The sequence below is a fragment of the Pseudophryne corroboree genome, chromosome 7 (assembly GCF_028390025.1).
Source record: "Pseudophryne corroboree isolate aPseCor3 chromosome 7, aPseCor3.hap2, whole genome shotgun sequence".
NCBI lineage: Eukaryota > Metazoa > Chordata > Amphibia > Anura > Myobatrachidae > Pseudophryne > Pseudophryne corroboree.
This window is the reverse complement of record NC_086450.1, coordinates 417,604,300-417,628,825: the sequence shown is the minus strand read 5'-3', so window position 1 is coordinate 417,628,825 and position 24,526 is coordinate 417,604,300. Positions and strand designations below refer to the sequence as shown.

Here is a 24,526-nt window from a genome sequence, read left to right as displayed (position 1 = left end):
CACTAATAAATACACACAAACACACTACAGAGCCAAAAATTACGATTACAAAATAGCAGCAGATTAAAACGCATACAGACAATACAGCCAGCTTCTTACCTTTTGCTCAAAACTGCCGGTGACACAGTAGAGCGTGAGCTCGTTCCTCCATGCACCCTACGCTGGCCTGGCTCCAGTCCACACTTCTTCACCGCAGCCTGCGCGCCCAGCAAATGGCTGAACCGCAGGCTGCTACTTCGTTCACACACCATTGGACAGCTGAGCCATCGCTCAGCTGTCTTGTACTTCTATATTGCTCCGGCGCCGATGCAGCGCTGTTAGGTCGCCAGGGCAACCTATGAGGAGATGGGAGCTCAGCGCTGCAGATCAGTAACAGAGATCCGGGGCTAGATGCATCATCACTTGTAAAGTGATAAAATGGAGAGTGAAAAAGTACCAGCCAATCAGCTCCTAACTACCATGTCACAGGCTGTGTTTGAAAAATGGCAGTTAGGAGCTGATTGGCTGGCACTTTTTCACTCTCCATTTTAGCACTTTCCAAGCGATGATGCATCTTGCCCCCGATCTGTGGCGGGCGGCGGTGGGGGGATGGCCGGGGTACTCACCCTCCAGGGCCAATCCCCTTAATCCAGCCCTGGATCCAGCATTGGACCCTTTCAGGCTGGCGGTGCTGGGAGATCATCTCCATGCCATCTCTGCCTATGCTGTTAACGGGTCCTGGGTCGCATCGACATGGCAACCCATTCACACTGCACTTGACACGGTAATAAGTAATAACCCAGGCTAATATTCCTAGGTACAGCTCTGTGCCAGTCTGAGGCTTTGCTGCCTTTAGCAGAACACAAATAAATGCACTTTACTGGAAAACCTCTGACCATTCCAATTAATACCCCTTTCACACCAAACCCGGGTCCAACCAGGGATATGGAACACGGTTTTTACCAAGGTGTTATAATAATCTAGAGCTGAAGCGTCTACGCCGGTATCACATAACATTGCGTCAGCTTGATGCAGGTTTGATTAATTTTTAAATAAGTCATAAATATGAAGTACAAAAATCTCAAAGAATACTAAGCAATGGTGAAAATTCCATATGCAGGAATTCTCTAGTACAGTTCATTATTATTATTAATATTATTATTAATAATAATAATAATAATAATAATAATAATAGGGATATTTCCATGGACAAATATTTCAAAATTGTGGGTTCCAAATGTTATAGAATTGAGTAATAATACACTTTTTGCTCATTTTAAAGAACCCTTTTCTATATCAGCTTATAAAGCCAGGATAATGGTAGTGGTCCAGCTGCCTGCTGAGAGTGACATCTGACATGCAGGCATATACTCATAGCAGTAAATCTACTAAGGTGGGAGTTTTTTTTTTGGAACTGGTGATGTTGCCCATACCAACCAATCAGATTCTATTATCTTCTAGAAGCAGCTAGATACATGTTAAGTAGAATCTGATGGGTCGCTATGAGCAACATCAGCAGTTCTAAAAAAAAACTCAGACCTTAGTAAATTTACCACATAGTTTTAGTGTAGTTTTGGGTCAGTGTGCTGAAATAGAGGGATCATTACAGGGTGATGAAATTAGGGCTGTAGATTGAGGGCACCTTCTTATGGCACCCAATGGCCATGGTGAGGGGATTGCATGGCAGGCATCCTGCCACACACAAGCTGTTTGCAATTGACAGTGACACCACACAGCAGCAGCAGCAGCACACAGTCAGGTCGGCTCCAGTCTATGCAGCTGAAACTACAACTCCCAGGATTCCCTGCGGCTGGGATCCGGAGGTTGCAGAGTGCAGCAGTGAGGTGGGGAATGCAAAGTCCATCGTGAGCTGCAAGTGTGAGTGGTGAGTGTGGGCTTCATTGTCTATTATATCCTTCTCTAGGCCAGCTTGTGGGGATTATCCCGGGGGTAGTGTATGTGCAATACCTGTATAGTGCATTGATCCAAGTACAGTATGCAGAAAAGGTGCCTGCATGTGTATACAGTACATTGCATTGCATATTGTGCACACACTGCACAGGCAGAACCTAAATGTAACCTTTGTGATGATATTGTTGCAATCAGTGCATGACATGCATTGTGCCTTATTTTCTGTTCTACAGCCAGATACAAAGTGTAGTATATCATAGGGCAGGCTGTAATCATCAGACCTTGCTTCTCACTAGTCAGCCTTGCACCAGATTTTCAGCCTTGTTAGTGAATAGCTGTCAGTGTGTGTGCACTTATACTGGCAGAGAATACCCCTAGTGTTCCTTAATGCTTCATTCCCAGGTACTTATTAAGCTTTATTTACACAGCATGTGCGTATAATGCAGCACTTTACAGAGCCCCATCATACCATCACTGCCACAGTGGAGCTGGAGCGGAGAAGTTTCCCATCGGCTTCTAGCTACCATTTATCAAGTACGTTCTATAAAATGACATCTAGACTCTGATTGGTGGATATGTGTAACACCTCCACTTCTTCACTCTTTAGAAGACTTGATCCGTCATCATGCTGTCGACACCGAAATGTCAACATTGTTAAAATGCCCACACAGTCAAAATATTGTCAGTAGAAATGTTAGGGTTGGGTTTACTGTTAAGCTTAAAATTGTGTGTCGATGTTATGTGCCAGTCAGCATTTTGAATATGTTGATGTTTTGTACGTGTCGACATTATGGTGTCTATATAATAACTGTCAACATTGTGATTGTTGACAAAACTATTCTGAGCACTTGATACATCTCCCCCTTAATTCCCTAAAGCACAGGGAAGCCTGTTCACCTAGTGGGGATATGTTAAGACTTTAAGAGAAAACCGGAGCACCTGTAGGAAACACAATGGTAGGACGTATAAACTCCTCACAGACAGACTGCGTCTTGGTCAGAATTGAACATCTAGCTCGGTTTACTTAATTATTTACCAATAGACAGTGTGTTCTACAGCCCCCTACACATTTGCCGAGGTGCCCGACAGCCGATACGGCGGCAGTAGCGTGACGCGGGGTGTGTGAAGTTTTTTCACTCCTTGACGTCACCCGGCCCCATAGCCCTGCATGCTAATATGGACGAGATTGTCCATATTGGCTTGCAAGTATAAACAAGCCGGCACCAATGATGAACGAGCGTGGAGCCGCTCATCAATCATCGTTGGTGCCAACACACTGAAAGATATGAACAATTTCTCGTTCATTACTGAACGAGATTGTTCATATCTGCAAGTGTGTAGGGCTCTTAAGAAACAGACATCATACTTACCCAATTCTCACTTCATACTCTTTCAGCAATCCCTGGGAGGAGAGCAATGTCTGAGCTACCAAGCCTGGATCAGGCCCCAGAAGATGTGGAAACTGATGATTGCCTCGCATCCTACAACTATCTCTATAGCCCCTCTCTCCTCCAGTAAGTGTCAGGTGCTTTGTTGGGGCATAAAATGTTCCCTCTTATCACGTCTTATACACTTCAGGGGGTTTCGGTATGAATGGTCGACCATGTTATGGTCGACAGTCATTAGGTCGACCACTATTGGTCTACATTGACATGGACACATGGTCGGCACATGAAAATGGTCGACACATGAAAGGTCAACACATGAAAAGGTCGACATGAGTTTTTTTCTTTTTTTGGTGTCGTTTTTTGTGTCGTTTTTTGCGTAAAGTGACTGGGAACCCGCTTCGCTCGTCATGCTTCGGGCATGGTGCCTTCGCTCCGCTATCGCTTCGCTCGGCACAGATTACCGTTCCAATCTTAGTCCACGTGGATCGCAAAGTATGGAAAAGTTCCCCAAAAGTAAAAAAAGTTTAACAACTCATGTCGACCTTTCATGTGTCGACCATTTTCATGTGTCGACCATGTGTCCATGTCGACCATGTCAATGTCGAGCAATAGTGGTCGACCTAATGACTGTCGACCATAACATGGTCGACCATGTGAACGGATACCCTTCAGGGTGATCTGTAGGAAATGGATCCTTGCGGGACAATATTTTTGTTTTTGACTTAAACTAAATATTGTACTCATAGATCTAAAATGCAAATGAGAATGAAGATGAATCACTTTGGGAGAGTGATCAGTATGACGCAGACCAGGTGGGAAGAAGTGCTAGTCTGCCATGAAAAGTAATTAGCGTATTAGTCAGGATAATTAGCATATTGGTTGTTCTCCTGGCCAGTCTGTGCTATTAAAGAGAGAAAGGGGATTGCATTGACAGTAATGTTTTATTTTAACTGCCAGCTCTTTATATCAGTGAGTGACATGATAACTGGATGATAGTGACATGATAACTGGATGATTGTGACATGATAACTGGATGATAGTGACATGATAACTGGATGATAGTGACATGATAACTGGATGATAGTGACATGATAACTGGATGATTGCAGATAAACGCTAAATAGTAGGTTATAAATTCTTTCCACGTCTGAGCCGTTGTTGCAGCCAGTCAGCCTGTCAGCGGTGCTTGGGTGTGGTATTGAAAGTCGACAGTAACTAGGCCGACCACTATTGGTCGACAGTAACTAGGTCGACAGGGTGTCTAGGTCGACAGGGTCTTTAGGTCGACAGGTCAAAAGGTCGACATGAGTTTTTAATGTTATTTTGGTGTCGTTTTCTTCGTAGAGTGACCGGGAACCCCAATTAGTGCACCGCGTCCCCTCGCATGGCTCGCCATGCTTCGGGCATGGTGCCTTCGCTCCGCTACCGATTCGCTCGGCACAGATTACCGTTCCAATCGTAGTCCACGTGGATTGTTAAGTATGAAAAGGTTCAAAAAAAGTAAGAAATTGCGAAAAACTCATGTCGACCTTTTGACCTGTCAACCTAGAACATGTCGACCTAGACACCCTGTCGACCTAGTTACTGTCGACTTTCAATCCGGATCCCGCGGTGGATGCAGTGTGAAACCTCATTGTTTGTGCTAGGAAATATCTCTCTGTCCATATGTTTCTGCATGCTCACCTATTATCTGAGCAGTAATCCGGTTCCTCTGTTCATACCAGGGACAGGGTGGCCCTCATTACCGGAGGGGGTTCAGGGATTGGATTCCGTATTGCTGAAGTATTCATGAGGTAAAACTTTCACTGTTGTCCACCTGTTGCTCTACCTGTACCTGTACCTCTATTTCTAAGCAAATGCTGCACCACCCCTCTATAATCCACTTTTCTATATCGGGGCAGCTGTCAACCCGCGTCTCGTAAGTGTCTGTCTCCAATTCTCTCTAGGCATGGATGTGACATGGTTATTGTGAGCAGGAACCTGCAGAGGGTGACAGAGGTAAGATATCTCTTCTGCTTAATGCAGTGGTTCTCAAACTGGGTGCCTCGGGCCACTTGCAGGGGTGCCCTGAGTTGGTGGTCCAGAACCAAATTATTTATGGAATAGGCAAAACCAGTGCTTGTGCCTGCCAGTCATAAAATATGTGGACAAAACCGAAGCGAATCCTGTCCCTCACCACATATCTGAACCCAAGGATGACATAAACAAATTTTACTTCATTTAATATATTTTCTCTATCGTCCTAGTGGATGCTGGGGTTCCTGAAAGGACCATGGGGAATAGCGGCTCCGCAGGAGACAGGGCACAAAAAGTAAAGCTTTAGGATCAGGTGGTGTGCACTGGCTCCTCCCCCTATGACCCTCCTCCAAGCCTCAGTTAGATTTTTGTGCCCGGCCGAGAAGGGTGCAATCTAGGTGGCTCTCCTAAAGAGCTGCTTAGAAAAGTTTAGCTTAGGTTTTTTATTTTACAGTGAGTCCTGCTGGCAACAGGATCACTGCAACGAGGGACTTAGGGGAGAAGAAGTGAACTCACCTGCGTGCAGGATGGATTGGCTTCTTTGGCTACTGGACATTAGCTCCAGAGGGACGATCACAGGTACAGCCTGGATGGTCACCGGAGCCTCGCCGCCGGCCCCCTTGCAGATGCTGAAACGAGAAGAGGTCCAGAATCGGCGGCAGAAGACTCCTCAGTCTTCTTAAGGTAGCGCACAGCACTGCAGCTGTGCGCCATTTCCTCTCAGCACACTTCACACGGCAGTCACTGAGGGTGCAGGGCGCTGGGAGGGGGGCGCCCTGGGAGGCAAATGAAAACCTTTTTTGGCTAAAAATACCTCGCATATAGCCTCCGGGGGCTATATGGAGATATTTAACCCCTGCCAGAATCCATTAAAGAGCGGGAGACGAGCCCGCCGAAAAAGGGGCGGGGCCTATCTCCTCAGCACACAGCGCCATTTTCCCTCACAGAAAGGCTGGAGGGAAGGCTCCCAGGCTCTCCCCTGCACTGCACTACAGAAACAGGGTTAAAACAGAGAGGGGGGGCACTAATTTGGCGTTAGAAATATATAAAAGATGCTATAAGGGAAAACACTTATATAAGGTTGTCCCTATATAATTATAGCGTTTTTGGTGTGTGCTGGCAAACTCTCCCTCTGTCTCTCCAAAGGGCTAGTGGGTCCTGTCCTCTATCAGAGCATTCCCTGTGTGTGTGCTGTGTGTCGGTACGTGTGTGTCGACATGTATGAGGACGATGTTGGTGAGGAGGCGGAGCAATTGCCTGTAATGGTGATGTCACTCTCTAGGGAGTCGACACCGGAATGGATGGCTTATTTAGGGAATTACGTGATAATGTCAACACGCTGCAAGGTCGGTTGACGACATGAGACGGCCGACAAACAATTAGTACCGGTCCAGACGTCTCAGAAACACCGTCGGGGTTTTAAAACGCCCGTTTACTTTAGTCGGTCGACACAGACACAGACACGGACACTGAATCCAGTGTCGACGGTGAATAAACAAACGTATTCCTTATTAGGGCCACACGTTAAGGGCAATGAAGGAGGTGTTACATATTTCTGATACTACAAGTACCACAAAAGAGGGTATTATGTGGGATGTGAAAAAACTACCGTAGTTTTTCCTGAATCAGATAAATTAAATGAAGTGTGTGATGATGCGTGGGTTCCCCCCGATAGAAAATTATGGGCGGTATACCCTTTCCTGCCAGAAGTTAGGGCGCGTTGGGAAACACCCCTTAGGGTGGATAAAGCGCTCACACGCTTATCAAAACAAGTGGCGGTACCGTCTATAGATAGGGCCGTCCTCAAGGAGCCAGCTGACAGGAGGCTGGAAAATATCATAAAAAGTATATACACACATACTGGTGTTATACTGCGACCAGCGATCGCCTCAGCCTGGATGTGCAGAGCTGGGGTGGCTTGGTCGGATTCCCTGACTAAAAATATTGATACCCTTGACAGGGACAGTATTTTATTGACTATAGAGCATTTAAAGGATGCATTTTCTATATATGCGAGATGCACAGAGGGATATTTGCACTCTGGCATCAAGAGTAAGTGCGATGTCCATATCTGCCAGAAGATGTTTATGGACACGACAGTGGTCAGGTGATGCACCAAACGGCACAAAGGTGTATTGCCGTATAAAGGAAGAGGAGTTATTTGGGGTCGGTCCATCGGACCTGGTGGCCACGGCAACTGCTGGAAAATCCACCGTTTTTACCCTAAGTCACATCTCTGCAGAAAAAGACACCGTCTTTTCAGCCTCAGTCCTTTCGTCCCTATAAGAGTCATATCTGCCCAGGGATAGAGGAAAGGGAAGAAGACTGCAGCAGGCAGCCCATTCCCAGGAACAGAAGCGTTCCACCGCTTCTGCCAAGCTCTCAGCATGACGCTGGGACCGTACAGGACCCCTGGATCCTACATGTAGTATCCCAGGGGTACAGATTGGAATGTCGAGACGTTTCCCCTTCGCAGGCTCCTGAAGTCTGGTTTACCAAGGTCTCCCTCCGACAAGGAGGCAGTATGGGAAACAATTCACAAGCTGTATTCCCAGCAGGTGATAATCAAATTACCCCTCCTACAACAAGAAAAGGGGTATTATTCCACATTATATTGTGGTACTGAAGCCAGAAGGCTAGGTGAGACCTATTCTAAATCTAAAAAAATTTTGAACACTTACAAAGGTTCAAATCAAGATGGAGTCACTCAGAGCAGTGATAACGAACCAGGAAGAAGGGGACTATATAGTGTCCCGAGACATCAGGGATGCTTACCTCCATGTCCAAAATTTGCCCTTCTCACTAAGGGTACCTCAGGTTCGTGGTACAGAACTGTCACTATCAGTTTCAGACGCTGCCGTTTGGATTGTCCACGGCACCCCGGGTCTTTACCAAGGTAATGGCCGAAATGATGATTCTTCTTCGAAGAAAAGGCGTCTTAATTATCCCTTACTTGGACGATCTCCTGATAAGGGCAAAGTCCAGGGAACAGTTGGAGGTCGGAGTAGCACTATCTCGGATACTGCTACAACAGCACGGGTGGATTCTAAATATTCCAAAATCGCAGCTGATCCCGACGACAAGTCTGCTGTGCCTAGGGATGATTCTGGACACAGTCCAGAAAAAGGTGTTTCTCCCGGAAGAGAAAGCCAGGGAGTTATCCGAGCTAGTCAGGAACCTCCTAAAATCAGTGCATCATTGCACAAGGGTCCTGGTAAAGATGGTGACTTCCTACGAAGCAATTCCATTCGGCAGATTTCACGCAAGAATTTTTCAGTGGGATCTGCTGGACAAATGGTCCGGATCGCATCTTCAGATGCATCAGCGGATAACCCTATATCCAAGGACAAGGGTGTCTCTCTTGTGGTGGTTACAGAGTGCTCATCTTCTAGAGGGCCGCAGATTCGGCATTCAGGATTGGATGCTGGTGACCACGGAGGCCAGCCCGAGAGGCTGGGGAGCAGTCACACAAGGAAAAAATTTCCAGGGAGTGTGATCAAGTCTGGAGACTTTTCTCCACATAAATATACTGGAGCTAAGGGTAAATTTATAATACTCTAAGCTTAGCAAGACCTCTGCTTCAAGGTCAGCCGGTATTGATCCAGTGGGAAAAACATCACGGCAGTCGCCCACGTAAATAGACAGGGCGGCACAAGAAGCAGGAGGGCAATGGAAAAAACTGCAAGGACTTTTCGCTGGGCGGAAAATCATGTGATAGCACTGTCAGCAGTGTTTCATTCCGGGAATGGAAACTGGGAAGCAGACTTCCTCAGCAGGCACGACCTCCACCCGGCAGAGTGGAAATTTCATCGGGAAGTTTTCCACATGATTGTAAACCGTTGGGAAATACCAAAGGTGGACATGATGGCGTCCCGTCTGAACAAAAAACGGGACAGGTATTGCGCCAGGTTAAGAGACCCTCAGGCAATAGCTGTGGACGTTCTGGTAACACCATGGATGTACCAGTCGGTGTATGTGTTCCATCCTCTGCTTCTCATACCTAAGGTACTGAGACTTATAAGACGTAGAGGAGTAAGAACTATACTCATGGCTCCGGATTGGCCAAGAAGGACTTGGTACCCGGAACTTCAAGAGATGCTCACAGAGGACTTATGGCCTCTGCCGCTAAGAAGGGACTTGTTTCAGCAAGTACCATGTCTGTTCCAAGACTTACCGCAGCTGCGTTTGACGGCATGGCGGTGGAACGCCGGATCCTAAGGGAAAAAGGCATTCCGGAAGAGGTCATTCCTACCCTGGTCAAAGCCAGAAAGGAGGTGACCGCACAACATTATCACCACATGTGGCAAAAATATGTTGCGTGGTGTGAGGCCAGAAAGGCCCCACGAAGAAATTTCAACTCGGTCGATTCCTGCATTTCCTGCAAACAGGAGTGTCTATGGGCCTCAAATTGGGGTCCATTAAGGTTCAAATTTCGGCCCTGTCGATTTTCTTCCAGAAAGAAGTGGCTTCAGTTCCTGAAGTCCAGAAGTTTGTCAAGGGAGTATTGCATATACAACCCCCTTTTGTGCCTCCAGTGGCACTGTGGGATCTCAACGTAGTTCTGGGATTCCTCAAATCACATTGGTTTAAAACCAGTCAAATCTGTGGATTTTGAAGCATCTCACATGAAAAGTGACCATGCTCTTGGCCCTGGCCTGGACCAGGCGAGTGTCAAATTGGTGGTTTTTTTCTCAAAAAAGCCCATATCTGGTTGTCCATTTGGACAGGGCAGAGCTGCGGACTCGTCCCCAGTTCTCTCCCTAAGGTGGTGTCAGTGTTTCACCTGAACCAGCTTATTTTGGTGCCTTGCGCCTACTAGGGACTTGGAGGACTCCAGGTTGCTAGATGTTGTCAGGGCCCTGTAAATATAGGTTCCAGGACGGCTGGAGTCAGGAAAACTGACTTGCTGTTATCCTGTATGCACCCAACAAACTGGGTGCTCTTGCTTCTAAGCAGACTATTGCTAGTTGGATGTGTAATACAATTCAGCTTGCACATTCTGTGGCAGGCCTGCCACAGCCAAAATATGTAAATGCCCATTCCACAAGGAAGGTGGGCTTATCTTGGGCGGCTGCCCGAGGGGTCTCGGCTTTACAACTTTGCCGAGCGGCTATTTAGTCAGGGGCAAACACGTTGGTAAAATCCTACAAATTTGATACCCTGGCTAAGGAGGACCTGGAGTTCTCTCATTCGGTACTGCAGAGTCATCCGCACTCTCCCGCCCGTTTGGGAGCTTTGGTATTATCCCCATGGTCCTTTCAGGAACCCCAGCATCCACTAGGACGATAGAGAAAATAAGAATTTACTTACCGATAATTCTATTTCTCGGAGTCCGTAGTGGATGCTGGGCGCCCATCCCAAGTGCGGATTATCTGCAATACTTGTACATAGTTACAAAAATCGGGTTATTATTGTTGTGAGCCATCTTTTCAGGGGCTCCGCTGTTATCATACTGTTAACTGGGTTCAGATCACAGGTTGTACAGTGTGATTGGTGTGGCTGGTATGAGTCTTACCCGGGATTCAAAATCCTTCCTTATTGTGTACGCTCGTCCGGGCACAGTATCCTAACTGAGGCTTGGAGGAGGGTCATAGGGGGAGGAGCCAGTGCACACCACCTGATCCTAAAGCTTTACTTTTTGTGCCCTGTCTCCTGCGGAGCCGCTATTCCCCATGGTCCTTTCAGGAACCCCAGCATCCACTACGGACTCCGAGAAATAGAATTATCGGTAAGTAAATTCTTATTTTCTGAATTTCTCCATAAGAAACTTATGGGTGCCATGAACAAAAATATCTGATACTCTAGCACAGCGATGGGGAACCTTTGGCACTCCAGCTGTTGTTGAACTACACATCCCAGCATGCCCTGCTACAGTTTTAGCATGGCCAAATAGCAAAACTGTAGCAGGGCATGCTGGGATGTGTAGTTCAACAACAGCTGGAGTGCCAAAGGTTCTCCATCACTGCTCTAGGGTGTCGTGATTCAAAAAAGTTTGGGAACTACTGGCTTCATGTCATGCTTAAAGTGTGGATGATATTCACTAATCTAGAGGTTATCAGTATATTTTTGGGAAGTTACACTAAAATTGTAGGCCTGTGAAAGGCATGAGCGTTATTGCTGGGGGGTATTATATAACACATATACACATTATATTACACATACAGAGAGTTCCATTTAGAACAAATAAGCATCCCTCAATAAATAAATGTTATATTTATTTATGTTGAACTTTAGAATTGTTTATTAGTATAGTTTTTATGGTGGTGTTTGTAAGCCTGCTTGCATTGTGCACCTCTAAGAACAGTTCCATTGTTTGCCTTCCCCTAATCCCTGTATTTCCTCACAGAGTTCAATTAAAGGTGCGGTAATCTTCTTTACAGTATGCAGAGTGTGTCCTAATGACAGGGGGATATGACATAATTAGGGTTGGAGTGTGAGGGGGGCATGGTCAGGTCAGAAAGTATTACAGAAAACAGGGAAAGATACATCAGGTACTGTCCCCTTAACTTGCTCCTGACCTGCTGAGGAATGACCTAAGGGGGACATGTACTAAACAGTGATAAAAGTGGAGAAGTGAGCCACTGGAGTAGTTGCCCATGGCAACCAATGAGCTGCTCTGTATATGTTTATAGTATGCAAATTATAAAGGTTACATCAATGCTGATTGGTTGACATGGGCAACTTCTCCACTGGCTCACTTCTCCACTTTTATCACTGCTTAGTACATGTCCCTTTATGTCTCTGTCTAGCACATACATTCCCCTTTGTTAGGGACAGTTACACAAACAATATTTTTGGAGGTTGAAGTCCCTGGTTAAAAACAGCATCTGCAATAGACCAAAATGGATAATTTTTAATTGATCAAAATCTTAGTGCCGATAAAAATATGTGTGTGTGCTCTAGGTATGTTGTTGTTAAAGAAGACTCGATTCACTGACAGGCCTCCACTATATATAGGAATATATATCTTGCATAAAACGGCAGTACTGGATGTGTCTCTTTTCCCAGGCAGCGGAGAAGTTACGTTCCGCCACGGGCCGACGCTGTCTTGCGCTGTCAGCGGATGTGCGACAGCCAGAGAGCTTGAATAAGGCCGTAGAGGAGGCTCTGAGGACATTCTCACGAATAGATATCCTTGTGAACAGTAAGTACTCCTGTGACGGGTGTTACTACTTGTTGGCATGTTGCCCTGGCAAAGCTAATTACAGCTGCCCCTCTGTTCTTCTCTCCTGTTCAGTAGATATGTACACCCACACTTACCTCTTGTTCCTATGTCTTCCCATACAGATGCTGCTGGGAATTTTCTCTGCCCTGCCAGCTCCTTATCGTTTAATGCCTTTAAGGTCGTTCTCGACATAGACACAATGGGAACATTCAATGCCAGCAAGATCTTGTTTGAGCGCTTCTTTCGGGTAAGCCTAGCATGCAGTACAAAACATCTGTATACTGTCGCCTATAGCAGCTGTATACTCAGGTATGAGTGCAGCCAGGTCAGTGCACAAGGCTGATTGTTCCTTGGGGTGATCTGGTTGTACTGGTGAGTGTAGGACGTGTTACCTGCTTCCTTTTCACTGCAGTAACAATCTGTGTAAAGTCACTGTACATAGAGGTTTAGTAGGGGATGTGGTCAGGATCCCGGGGATGTGTAGTCAGAATACCGACAGCGGTATCCAGAAGGTAAGTACCGGCCTTGGGCTTTGGGCTAAACACTAGGGGGAGGTTAGGGTTAGGCTGCGGGTGGGGATGGTTAGGATTAGGGGTAGGGTGAAAATACTTACTGCGATCCGCCGTAATCCCACGGTCTGTATTCTGACTGCCAGGATTTTATACCCAACCCATTTTTGCAGCTGGTAACTGAGTTGCAGACTTTGGACCTAATTCAGAAATGGGCGCAGCAGCACGGTTGCTCACAGCGGCCACGTCCATCTGGTCTGTGCATGCGCACTGACCGCAGTGCGCATGTGCAACTTTACACATTGCCGCCGCATCCAGGAAGTGTGATTGATGGCAGCGGCCATCGGAGTGGCATTGGGGGGGCAGGGAGTACCGAACGGTGGCATGTTGGGAGTGTTTTCGGGGTGGCTGCGTGACGTCACACGCAGCTGGTCCGAAACAAAAGACGACTGACGACCACCTGGCTGCGCTGCCTTGGGTCAACCTTAGATCCGATACCTCCGCAATCTAATTGCGAATGCATTGGAGGGCGGTCTCATACATGCTAACACCGATGTCACAACGTTCTGTTTCTGTTCTTTTAAGTAAGACAAAATCTGATTGCTGTAGACGACACTACGGTTTTGATATTGTCTGTGTATATCTCAGTGTTTAGAAATGTCTGTGTATATTACATGTAAGCTGACTTACCTCTCTGTGTGAAGTTGTGTTCCTAAGTTAATTAGGATCTACAAATAATTACATTATTTCTCTGACGTCCTAAGTGGATGCTGGGACTCCGTAAGGACCATGGGAATAGCGGCTCCGCAGGAGACTGGGCACAACTAAAGAAAGCTTTAGGACTACCTGGTGTGCACTGGCTCCTCCCACTATGACCCTCCTACAGACCTCAGTTAGAATCTTGTGCCCGGCTGAGCTGGATGCACACTAGGGGCTCTCCTGAGCTCCTAGAAAGAAAGTATATTTTAGGTTTTTTATTTTACAGTGAGATCTGCTGGCAACAGACTCACTGCAGCGAGGGACTAAGGGGAGAAGAAGCGAACCTACCTAACTGGTGGTAGCTTGGGCTTCTTAGGCTACTGGACACCATTAGCTCCAGAGGGATCGAACACAGGACCCGACCTCGATCGTTCGGTCCCGGAGCCGCGCCGCCGGCCCCCTTACAGAGCCAGAAGCAAGAAGTGTTCCAGAAAATCGGCGGCAGAAGACTTCTGTCTTCAACAAGGTAGCGCACAGCACTGCAGCTGTGCGCCATTGCTCCTCATGCACACCTCACACTCCGGTCACTGATGGGTGCAGGGCGCTGGGGGGGGGGGCGCCCTGAGGGCAATATAATACACCTTGGCTGGCAAATCTACACAATATATAGTCCCAGGGCTATATATGTGATAAATTACCCCTGCCAGAATCCATGAAAAAAGCGGGAGAAAAGTCCGCCGAAAAAGGGGCGGGGCTATCTCCCTCAGCACACTGGCGCCATTTTTTCTTCACAGTGCAGCTGGAAGACAGCTCCCCAGGCTCTCCCCTGTAGTTTTCAGGCTCAAAGGGTTAAAAAGAGAGGGGGGGCACTAAATTTAGGCGCAATATGTGTTTACAAGCAGCTATTGGGGGAAAAATCACTCAGTTATAGTGTTAATCCCTGCATTATATAGCGCTCTGGTGTGTGCTGGCATACTCTCTCTCTGTCTCCCCAAAGGACTTTGTGGGGTCCTGTCCTCAGTCAGAGCATTCCCTGTGTGTGCGCGGTGTGTTGGTACGGCTGTGTCGACATGTTGGATGAGGAAGGTTAAGTGGAGGCGGTGCAGAGGCCGATAAATGGGATGTCGCCCCCTGTGGGGCCGACACCAGAGTGGATGGATAGGGGGAAGGTATTAACCGACAATGTCAACTCCTTACATAAAAGGCTGGATGACGTAACATCTGTGGGACAGCCGGCTTCTCAGCCCGCGCCTGCCCAGGCGTCTCGAAGGCCATCAGGGGCTCAAAAAACGCCCGTTACCTCAGATGGCAGACACAGATGTCGACACGGAGTCTGACTCCAGTGTCGACGAGATTGATACATATACACAATCCACTAGGAACATCCGTTGCATGATCTCGGCAATGAAAAATGTGTTACACATTTCTGACATGAACCCAATTACCACATAAAAGGGGTTTTATGTTTGGGGAGAAAAAACAGCCAGTGTTTTGTTCCCCCATCAGATGAGTGAATGAAGTGTGTAAAGAAGCGTGGGTTCCCCCGATAAGAAACTGGTAATTTCTAAAAAGTTACTGATGGCGTACCCTTTCCCGCCAGAGGATAGGTCACGTTGGGAGATATCCCCTAGGGTGGATAAGGCGCTCACACGTTTGTCAAAAAAGGTGGCACTGCCGTCTTAGGATACGGCCACTTTGAAGGAGCCTGCTGATAAAAAGCAGGAGGCTATCCTGAAGTCTGTATATACACACTCAGGTACTATACTGAGACCTGCAATTGCCTCAGCATGAATAGTGCTGCTGCAGCGTGGTCTGATACCCTGTCAGATAATATTAATACCCTAGACAGAGATAATATTTTGCTAACATAGAGCATATTAATGACGTCGTCTTATATATGAGGGATGCACAGAGGGATATTTGCCGGCTGGCATCCAGAATTAAGGCAATGTCCATTCTGCCAGGAGGGTATTAGAGACCCGGCAGTGGACAGGTGATGCTGACTTTAAAAGGCACATGGAGATTCTACCTTATAAGGGTGAGGAATTGTTTGGGGATGGTCTCTGGGACCTCGTATCCACAGCAACAGCTGGGAAGAAAAATTTTTACCTCAGGTTTCCTCACAGCCTAAGAAAGCACCGTATTTTCAGGTACAGTCCTTTCGGCTTCAGAAAAGCAAGCGGGTCAAAGGCGCTTCCTTTCTGCACAGAGACAAGGGAAGAAGGAAAAAGCTGCACCAGACAGCCAGTTCCCAGGATCAAAAATCTTCCCCCGCTTCCTCTGAGTCCACCGCATGACGCTGGGGCTCCACAGGTGGAGACAAGTGCGGTGGGGGCGCATCTCGGGAACTTCAGGGACCAGTGGGCTTGCCCACAGGTGGATCCCTAGATTCTGCAAGTAGTATCACAGGGATACAAGCTGGAGTTCGAGGCGACTCCCCCTCGCCGTTACCTCACATCAGCCTTGCCTGCTGCCCTCGGAGAAAGGGAGGTAGTACTGGCGGCAATTCACAAGCTGTACTTCCAGCAGGTGAAATCAAGGGACCCCTCCTTCAACAAGGCCGGGGTTACTATTCCAAAATGTTTGGGGTACCGAAACCAGACGGTTCGGTGAGACCCATTCTAAAATTGAAATCCTTGAACACTTATATACGAAGGTTCAAGTTCAAAATGGAATCGCTCAGGGCGATTATTGCAAGCCTGGAGAATTTCATGGTATCACTGGACATCAAGGATCCTTACCTGCATGTCCCTATTTACCCTCCTCACCAGGAGTACCTCAAAATTGTGGTACAGGATTGTCATTACCAATTCCAGACGTTGCCGTTGGTCTGTCCCCGGCACCGAGGGTATTTACGCTGAAGAAGCCGCCGACGCAATAGAAGGCGGGGAAACGCGTCTGTCGTTACAGGAGTTAGCAGCGGAGACACTAACGGGCCGGCCGGCCGCAGGCATAAGAAACCCCACTGAGGTTGGGAAGAGAAACACGCCGCAGTGAGAACCCGGAGGCTCCAGATAAGGCTAAAACCAGCCGGGAGGGGTTTATCCAAGAACATTGCACAGGCATAGTATTATACCCTGAAAAAGTGGAATGCTATAATTGCTTTATAAGAGGCTTTAATCATGTATGATCTGCCTAGCTAAACGGCAGAAGCCCGAAATGTGGATAATGCGGTTCTAAGTGCATAATTGAATGTGGATGTCTTTTTAATTGAGGAGAGAGACTTTCTAATTTGGACCGAGCTATTAACTGAATTAATGCTGGGATAAAATATCACTATCTAAAAGGAAAAATACTCGGCATGGTTGCATGTCACAAACCAAAAAAAAGCGCTGGACAATCTATCTTGGTTTAAATCTATTGGAAGTGATATAACTAATATTTTCAAGAGAAAGTTATTAATGGTTCATTTTTAGCGTATAAATTTAGGATATAAAGTGTATTAGGCATATATTGGAAGCAAGTAGTATATCCTCTATTATTAGACCCATTAGCGATATATTAATTGGTTTCATATTATAATTTTTATGTGATGCTGGCCGGCATCTAGTATTGTATGTGTTTGTATGTGTTGAAATATGTTTAAATGTTTTTAGAGATTAATTTTATGTGATAATAAATATCCATATCAGAGTGAATTGCGCAGTCCCAGCTTTGTTTTTCTTGTAGTTCTATAGTAAGGGTTAAAACCAAAGACCCTTTTGGGATTGCTGCATTCGTCTGTAGTCAATCACAGCGCCAGGTGTTTTTGGCTTTTTATTTACCAAGGTAATGGCCGAAATAATTATCCCGTACTTGGACGATCTCCTTATAAAGACGAGGTCCAGGGAGCAGTTGTTCGTCGGAGTAGCACTATCTCGGGAAGTGCTACAACAGCACGGCTGGATTCTGAATATTACAAAGTCGCAGCTGGTTCCTACGACGCGTCTACTGTTCCTGGGTATGGTTCTGGACACAGAACAGGAAAAAGGGTTTCTCCCGGAGGAGAAGGCCAAGGAGTTGTCATCTCTAGTCAGAGACCTCCTAATACAAATACAGGTGTCGGTGCATCAATGCACGCGAGCCCTGGGAAAGATGGTAGCTTCTTACGAAGAAATTCCATTCGGCAGGTTCCATGCAAGGATCTTCCAGTGGGATCTGTTGGACAAGTGGTCCGGGTCGCATCTTCAGATGCATCGGCGGATAACCCTGTCTCCAAGGGCCAGGGTGTCGCTGTTGTGGTGGCTGCAGAGTGTTCATCTTCGAGAGGGCCGCAGATTCGGCATACAGGTCTGGGTCCTGGTGACCACGGATGCCAGCCTTCGAGGCTGGGGGGCAGTCACACAGGGAAGAAACTTCCAAGGACTATGGAAAAGTCAGGAGACTTCCCTACACATAAATATTCTGGAACGAAGGGCCATTTACAATGCCCTAAGTCAGGCTAGACCCCTGCTTCAACACCGGCCGGTGCTGATCCAGTCAGACAACATCACGGCGGTCGCTCATGTAAACCGACAGGGCGGCACAAGAAGCAGGATGGCGATGGCAGAAGCCACAAGGATTCTCCGATGGGCGGCAAATCATGTGTTAGCACTGTCAGCAGTGTTCATTCCCGGAGTGGTCAACTGGGAAGCAGACTTTCTCAGCAAACACGACCTCCACCCGGGAGAGTGGGGACTTCATCCAGAAGTCTTCCAAATGATTGTACACCGTTGGGAAAGGCCACAGGTGGACATGATGGCGTCCCGCCTCAACAAAAAGCTAAAAAGATATTGCGCCAGGTCAGGGGACCCTCAGGCGATAGCTGTGGACGCTCTGGTAACACCGTGGGTGTACCAGTCGGTGTATGTGTTCCCTTCTCTGCCTCTCATACCCAGGGTAATGAGAATAATAAGAAGGAGAGGAGTAAGAACTATACTCATTGTTCCGGATTGGCCAAGAAGAGCTTGGTACCCAGAACTCCAAGAAATGATCTCAGAGGACCCATGGCCTCTGCCGCTCAGACAGGACCTGCTGCAGCAGGGGGCCTGTCTGTTCCAAGACGTACCGCGGCTGCGTTTGACGGCATGGCGGTTGAACGCCGGATCCTGAAGGAAAAGGGCATTCTGGAGGAAGTTATCCCTACGCTAATTAAAGCTAGGAAAGAAGTGAACGCAAACCATTATCACCGCATATGGCGGAAATATGTTGCGTGCTGTGAGGCCAGGAAGGCCCCAACGGAGGAATTTCAGCTAGGTCGATTTCTGCACTTCCTACAGTCAGGGGTGACTATGGGCCTAAAATTGGGTTCCATTAAGGTCCAGATTTCGGCTCTATCGATTTTCTTCCAAAATAGAACTGGCTTCACTGCCTGAAGTTCAGACTTTTGTTAAGGGAGTGCTGCATAGTCAGCCCCCGTTTGTGCCTCCAGTGGCACCGTGGGATCTCAACGTGGTGTTGGATTTCCTGAAGTCGCATTGGGTTGAGCCACTTAAATCCGTGGAGCTAAAATACCTCACGTGGAAAGTGGTCATGCTGTTGGCCTTGGCGTCGGCCAGGCGTGTATCAGAATTGGCGGCTTTGTCATGCTAAAGCCCTTATCTGATTTTTTATATGGATAAGGCGGAATTGAGGACTCGTTCCCAATTCCTTCCTAAGGTGGTATCAGTTTTTCATGTGAACCAACCTATTGTGGTGCCTGCGGCTACTTGGGACTTGGAGGATTCCAAGTTACTGGACGTAGTCAGGGCCCTGAAAAATATATGTTTCCAGGACGGCTGGAGTCAGGAAAACTGACTCGCTATTTATCCTGTATGCACCCAACAAGCTGGGTGCTCCTGCTTCTAAGCAGACTATTGCTCGCTGGATCTGTAGCACGATTCAACTTGCACATTCTGTGGCTGGACTGCCGCACCCTAAATCTGTAAAAGCCCATTCCACGAGGAAAGTGGGCTCTTCTTGGGCGGCTGCCCGAGGGGTCTCGGCTTTACAAATTTGCCGAGCTGTTACTTGGTCGGGTACAAACATTTTTGCAAGAGTCTACATGTTTGATACCCTGGCTGAGGAGGACCTAGAGTTTGCTCATTCGGTGCTGCAGAGTCATCCGCACTCTCCCGCCCGTTTGGGAGCTTTGGTATAATCCCCATGGTCCTTACGGAGTCCCAGCATCCACTTAGGACGTCAGAGAAAATAAGATTTTACTCACCGGTAAATCTATTTCTCGTAGTCCGTAGTGGATGCTAGGCGCCCATCCCAAGTGCGGATTGTCTGCAATACTTGTATATAGTTATTGCCTAACTAAAGGGTTATTGTTGAGCCATCTGTTGAGAGGCTCAGTTATATTTCATACTGTTAACTGGGTATAGTATCACAGGTTGTACGGTGTGATTGGTGTGGCTGGTATGAGTCTTACCCGGGATTCAAAATCCTTCCTTATTGTGTCAGCTCTTCCGGGCACAGTATCCTAACTGAGGTCTGGAGGAGGGTCATAGTGGGAGGAGCCAGTGCACACCAGGTAGTCCTAAAGCTTTCTTTAGTTGTGCCCAGTCTCCTGCGGAGCCGCTATTCCCATGGTCCTTACGGAGTCCCAGCATCCACTACGGACTACGAGAAATAGATTTACCGGTGAGTAAAATCTTATTATAACATATGATGGCGGCCGGGTTAGAAACAATACAGGTTTTCTTAAGCATCTTGAGTCCTATTGGAGAAAAAGCACTATATAAATAAAATGATTATTATTTTAAAGGACAATGGTGGCGTCATTATAAACATCACAGCTACACTGAGCTACAAGGGACAAGCCCTGCAAATGCATGCGGGCAGTGCCAAGGCAGCTATAGGTAAGGACCTTATGTATAAACTCTCTGGGGCTGTGTGTGACCTGTGACAAGTCAGCTGTAGGTAAGGACCTTATATATACCTTATATATATATATATATATATATATATATTCTTGGGGCTGTATGTTGCCACGGCAGCTACAAGCACATGATAAAGCCTGGCTGCTGTGGCTACGCTGGTCTATAGCAATGTTTTACAAAACAATCACCTAATTGACACTTACTGTAACACTAGTTGAGTCCGTCTCTGTTCCTGCACTTGTATGCTCTATACGTACGCTGCATCGAAGCCACATTGGCCCTCATTCCGAGTTGATCGCTAGCTGCCGTTGTTCGCAGCGCAGCGATCAGGCTAAAAAAAGGCACTTCTGCGCATGCGTATGGGATGCAATGCGCAAGCGCGGCGTACTTTTACAACAAACGATGCAGTGTCACACAAGGTCTAGCGACGCTTTTCAGTCGCTCTGCTGATCGGTGAGTGATTGACAGGAAGTGGGTGTTTCTGGGAGGAAACTGACCGTTTTCAGGGAGTGTGCTAAAAAACGCAGGCGTGTCAGATACAAACGCAGGCGTGCCTGAGAAAACGGGGGAGTGGCTGGCCGAACGCAGGGTGTGTTTGTGACGTCAAAACAGGAACTGAATAGTCTGAAGTGATCGCAAGCGCTGAGTAGGTCTGCAGCTACTCAGAAACTGCTCGAAAATATTTTGGAGCAGTTCTGCGATCCTTTCGGTCGCACTTCTGCTAAGCTAAGATATACTCCCAGAGGGCGGCAGCCTAGCGTTTGCATTGCTGCTAAAAGCAGCTAGCGAGCGATCAACTCGGAATGAGGGCCATTGTCCTCCTGACGTGTTGCACGAATTCCTCCGTTCTTGTTTGTTACTGTGTATGGTGTTTATTCCCTAATCTGCTCTTCATTCTTTTCCCACAGACGCCATGACCAAGCACCTGGCAGTGGAGTGGGGCCCCAGCAAGGTGCGGGTGAACGGCCTGGCTCCGGGGCCCATCTCTGGCACAGAGGGGATGCGCAGACTGGGTGAGTGTCTAATTAAAGTATAGTTAAAGTTCATTCTATATACGTGTGTCCAGCAGGGACGGCCACTTAGGACATTAAACAGCGGTCATACCACCACTAATAAATGCAATATTACTGTTGTACTGTCTGGGTGAGGTTATGTGTTACTATATACGTGTATCATTTATTTGCCGCTCTTGTTTTTACCGCGCTCATTTGAACTCCCATCTGGTGTAGGTGGGGCTGCCGCAGAGGTTGCCGGAGTATGGAACACTATACCCTTACAACGGATGGGCAATAAGACTGAGATCGCACACGGAGCTCTATTCTTGGCCAGCCCGTTGGCATCCTACGTGACTGGCACAACCCTGGTGATGGATGGTGGATCCTGGATGACATCTGCCAATCATCTGTCAGCATCGCTGGGTAGCCCTCCTTCTGCTCACCTCTAGGTGATGTTACCCTTTAGAATACAGAGAGGGGGCTCCCATTGGCAGTTTGAGGGAATCCCTGCAGTGTTCTCTAGACAGAATTGAGAAGTGATCTCTGCTTCAGCTGTCATAACCAATTGCAGGGGAAAAGGTGGAGTTCTGGGTCCTAACGCATTAAGAGAGTGATAAAGTGGAGAAAAATAAACGACCAACCAATCAGCTCCTAGCTGTCATTTTTCCAACTAAGGGGCAGATGTATTAAGCCTGGAGAAGTGATAAAGCAGTGATAAGTGGAAGGTGATAATGTACTAGCCAATCAGCTCCTGTCAATTTACATATTGGAACTGATTGGCTGGTGCGTTATCACCTTGCACTTATCACTTCTTTGGGCTTAATACATCTGTCCTTCAGCCTGTAACTTGGCAGTTAGGAGCTGATTATCTCTACCACTCTCCAAGGCTTTAGTACATCTCCCGCAAATCATGTGCTACTATTCAATATCCACTTACCGCAGAGATCATTTCCATGAAACAATCCTGAAACATATTGAAGCCCTGCCGGACATCTGTTCTGTACGAGAACGTTCTCTATTCCTGCTCCCCATCACACCCAGCAATTATAGGCAGAGATTATTCTGCACTCTTCCTAAGGCACAGGCCTACCAACCATCCTGCTGGTAATTATGAAGCCCCCATGTACAGTGTCTTAAGGGTGCGAGTATCCGTTGGCCCGTGATTGGATAACGATGCCTTTCACCAACCATAGGTCGGCCTACTGTTAGTTCTGTATGAACACTTTATTCTGTGCTGGCGTCTCACAGAGGGATCTTATAAATGTAATCTGCGCCCCTCGGGGTGGGGTACAGATCTTCCGAGCCCTTCCTGACCTCTGCTTGGTTTCATTCACAGATCTCTGGTCTTCTGAAAAGAAGAAAAGCAAGTAACAAGTGCGGCATTTGATCAACAGTAATTGCTCTGAATCATACCTTCCTTCCATCCCCAGTTGGTGCAGTTTTCCGTGTTGACGGACACAGTGGTGGCATATCCTGATGTGACTGCGGAGGCTGCATTTCAGTGTGGGGGATGTGTTATAGCTTTTTACAAAACATGAACAATTGTTAATAATTAAAGTTGTATATTTCATTGTTTGGTTAACGTGTATTGTTATACACACCTTGAGGGAATGTGACACACACTCACTCACTCACTCACTCACTTTCTCTCTCTCTGTGGTTAATATTCGTGTATCAACAATCTTGTCCTGGCAAACCCAGCGTGTTGACTAATGTGGGGGTGCAGTAAGGGCACTCTGTCCTCAGCCTAGATATGTAAAACCCTGTGCGTAATGCACACTTTGGCCACCAGGTGTCTACACATCACCACCAACTACTGGAACTTGGCTCCACTTGACATTCAGTAAACCTGGCTGTTGTTTGTATAGCTGTAATAAGGCTAGAGGGCCCATCCTTTGTGTCTCAATGCAGAACGTAATTAAGAACGCATGAGAAACAGTGGCAATAGAAGAAGCACTATTTAAATATTTATTTGCAATTTGAGTGGGCGTTCTTACAGTTTATTTTAGTGTACTATTAAACTCTTTTAGAGTACTGCAAATCTGACCATGGTTGTTTGGTGGCAGATAAAATTACACATTCAGTAACAGGAAGCTTTCCATAGGTCTTCTAATGGATCAGTGTACCTCTGAAAAAAACAAGGGCTGCTGTTGTAAATCTGGCCCCTAAATCTTACTTTCCATTACAGGGGATTTACACATTTAAAGGTATTCTCCACCTTACGACAGCTGTTCTCTATGGATTTTCACATTACATCCTGCAGTTGTTACTATACGTTATTATTATTATTTTTTCTTTTCTCTTACGTCCTAGAGGATGCTGGGGACTCCGTAAGGACCAGGGGGATAGACGGGCTCCGCAGGAGACATGGGCACTAAAAAAGAACTTTAGGTATGGGTGTGCACTGGCTCCTCCCTCTATGCCCCTCCTCCAGACCTCAGTTTAATACTGTGCCCAGAGGAGACTGGGTGCTTTACAGGGAGCTCTCCTGAGTTTCCTGAAAAGAAAGTAATTTTGTTAGGTTTTTTATTTTCAAGGAGCCTGCTGGCAACAAACTCCCTGCATCGAGGGACTGAGGGGAGAGAAACAGACCTACTTTAATTTTAGGCTCTGTTTCTTAGGCTACTGGACACCATTAGCTCCAGAGGGAACGGAACGCAGGTCTCACCCTCGCCGTTCGTCCCGGAGCCGCGCCGCCGTCCTCCTTGCAGAGCCGGAAGATAGAAGCCGGGTGAGTATGTGAAGAAAGAAGACTTCAGAGGCGGCAGAAGACTTCAGATCTTCATTGAGGTAACGCTGCGCGCCATTGCTCTCACACAACACACACACGGCAGGCACTGTAAGGGTGCAGGGCGCAGGGGGGAAGCCCTGGGCAGCAATAGGAACCTCCAATCTGGCTAAAAACAATATATACAGGCTATGCACTGTATTTAAGAGATCCCCCGCCAGTTTTTGAATATTTTCAGCGGGACCGAAGCCCGCCGCTGAGGGGGCGGAGCTTGTTCCTCAGCACTCACTGGCGCCATTTTCTCCACAGCACACC

The 24,526-nt window shown here is 47.2% G+C and overlaps 1 protein-coding gene across 3 annotated transcripts; it reads left to right on the top strand.

The window, feature by feature from the left end:
• Positions 1-1,633: 1,633 nt before the first annotated feature.
• On the top strand, positions 1,634-23,053 carry DECR2 (2,4-dienoyl-CoA reductase 2). Of its 3 annotated transcripts, none has more exons than XM_063934770.1 (11): positions 1,634-1,864; positions 2,319-2,424; positions 3,287-3,404; positions 5,003-5,071; positions 5,225-5,276; positions 12,303-12,438; positions 12,582-12,706; positions 20,374-20,467; positions 21,397-21,501; positions 21,718-21,906; positions 22,820-23,053. In XM_063934770.1, the coding sequence occupies exons 2-11, from the start codon at positions 2,331-2,333 to the stop codon at positions 22,852-22,854; spliced, it is 1,017 nt and encodes a 338-aa protein (XP_063790840.1). In that variant the 5' UTR covers positions 1,634-1,864; positions 2,319-2,330; the 3' UTR covers positions 22,855-23,053. The 3 variants fall into 3 exon arrangements, with proteins under 3 accessions (XP_063790840.1, XP_063790841.1, XP_063790842.1); XM_063934771.1 differs by having other exon boundaries at positions 1,637-1,864; positions 21,718-21,932; XM_063934772.1 differs by lacking the exon at positions 2,319-2,424 and having other exon boundaries at positions 1,645-1,864.
• Positions 23,054-24,526: the final 1,473 nt, after the last annotated feature.

Excerpts from the sequence above, each read along its gene's own strand:
- DECR2 (XM_063934770.1), top strand. The coding sequence starts at position 2,331 with ATGCAGCACTTTACAGAGCCCCATCATACCATCACTGCCACAGTGGAG. Across the intron at positions 3,405-5,002 it reads TATAGCCCCTCTCTCCTCCA|GGACAGGGTGGCCCTCATTA; the intron begins GTAAGTGTCAGG and ends TGTTCATACCAG. Across the intron at positions 5,277-12,302 it reads ACCTGCAGAGGGTGACAGAG|GCAGCGGAGAAGTTACGTTC; the intron begins GTAAGATATCTC and ends CTCTTTTCCCAG.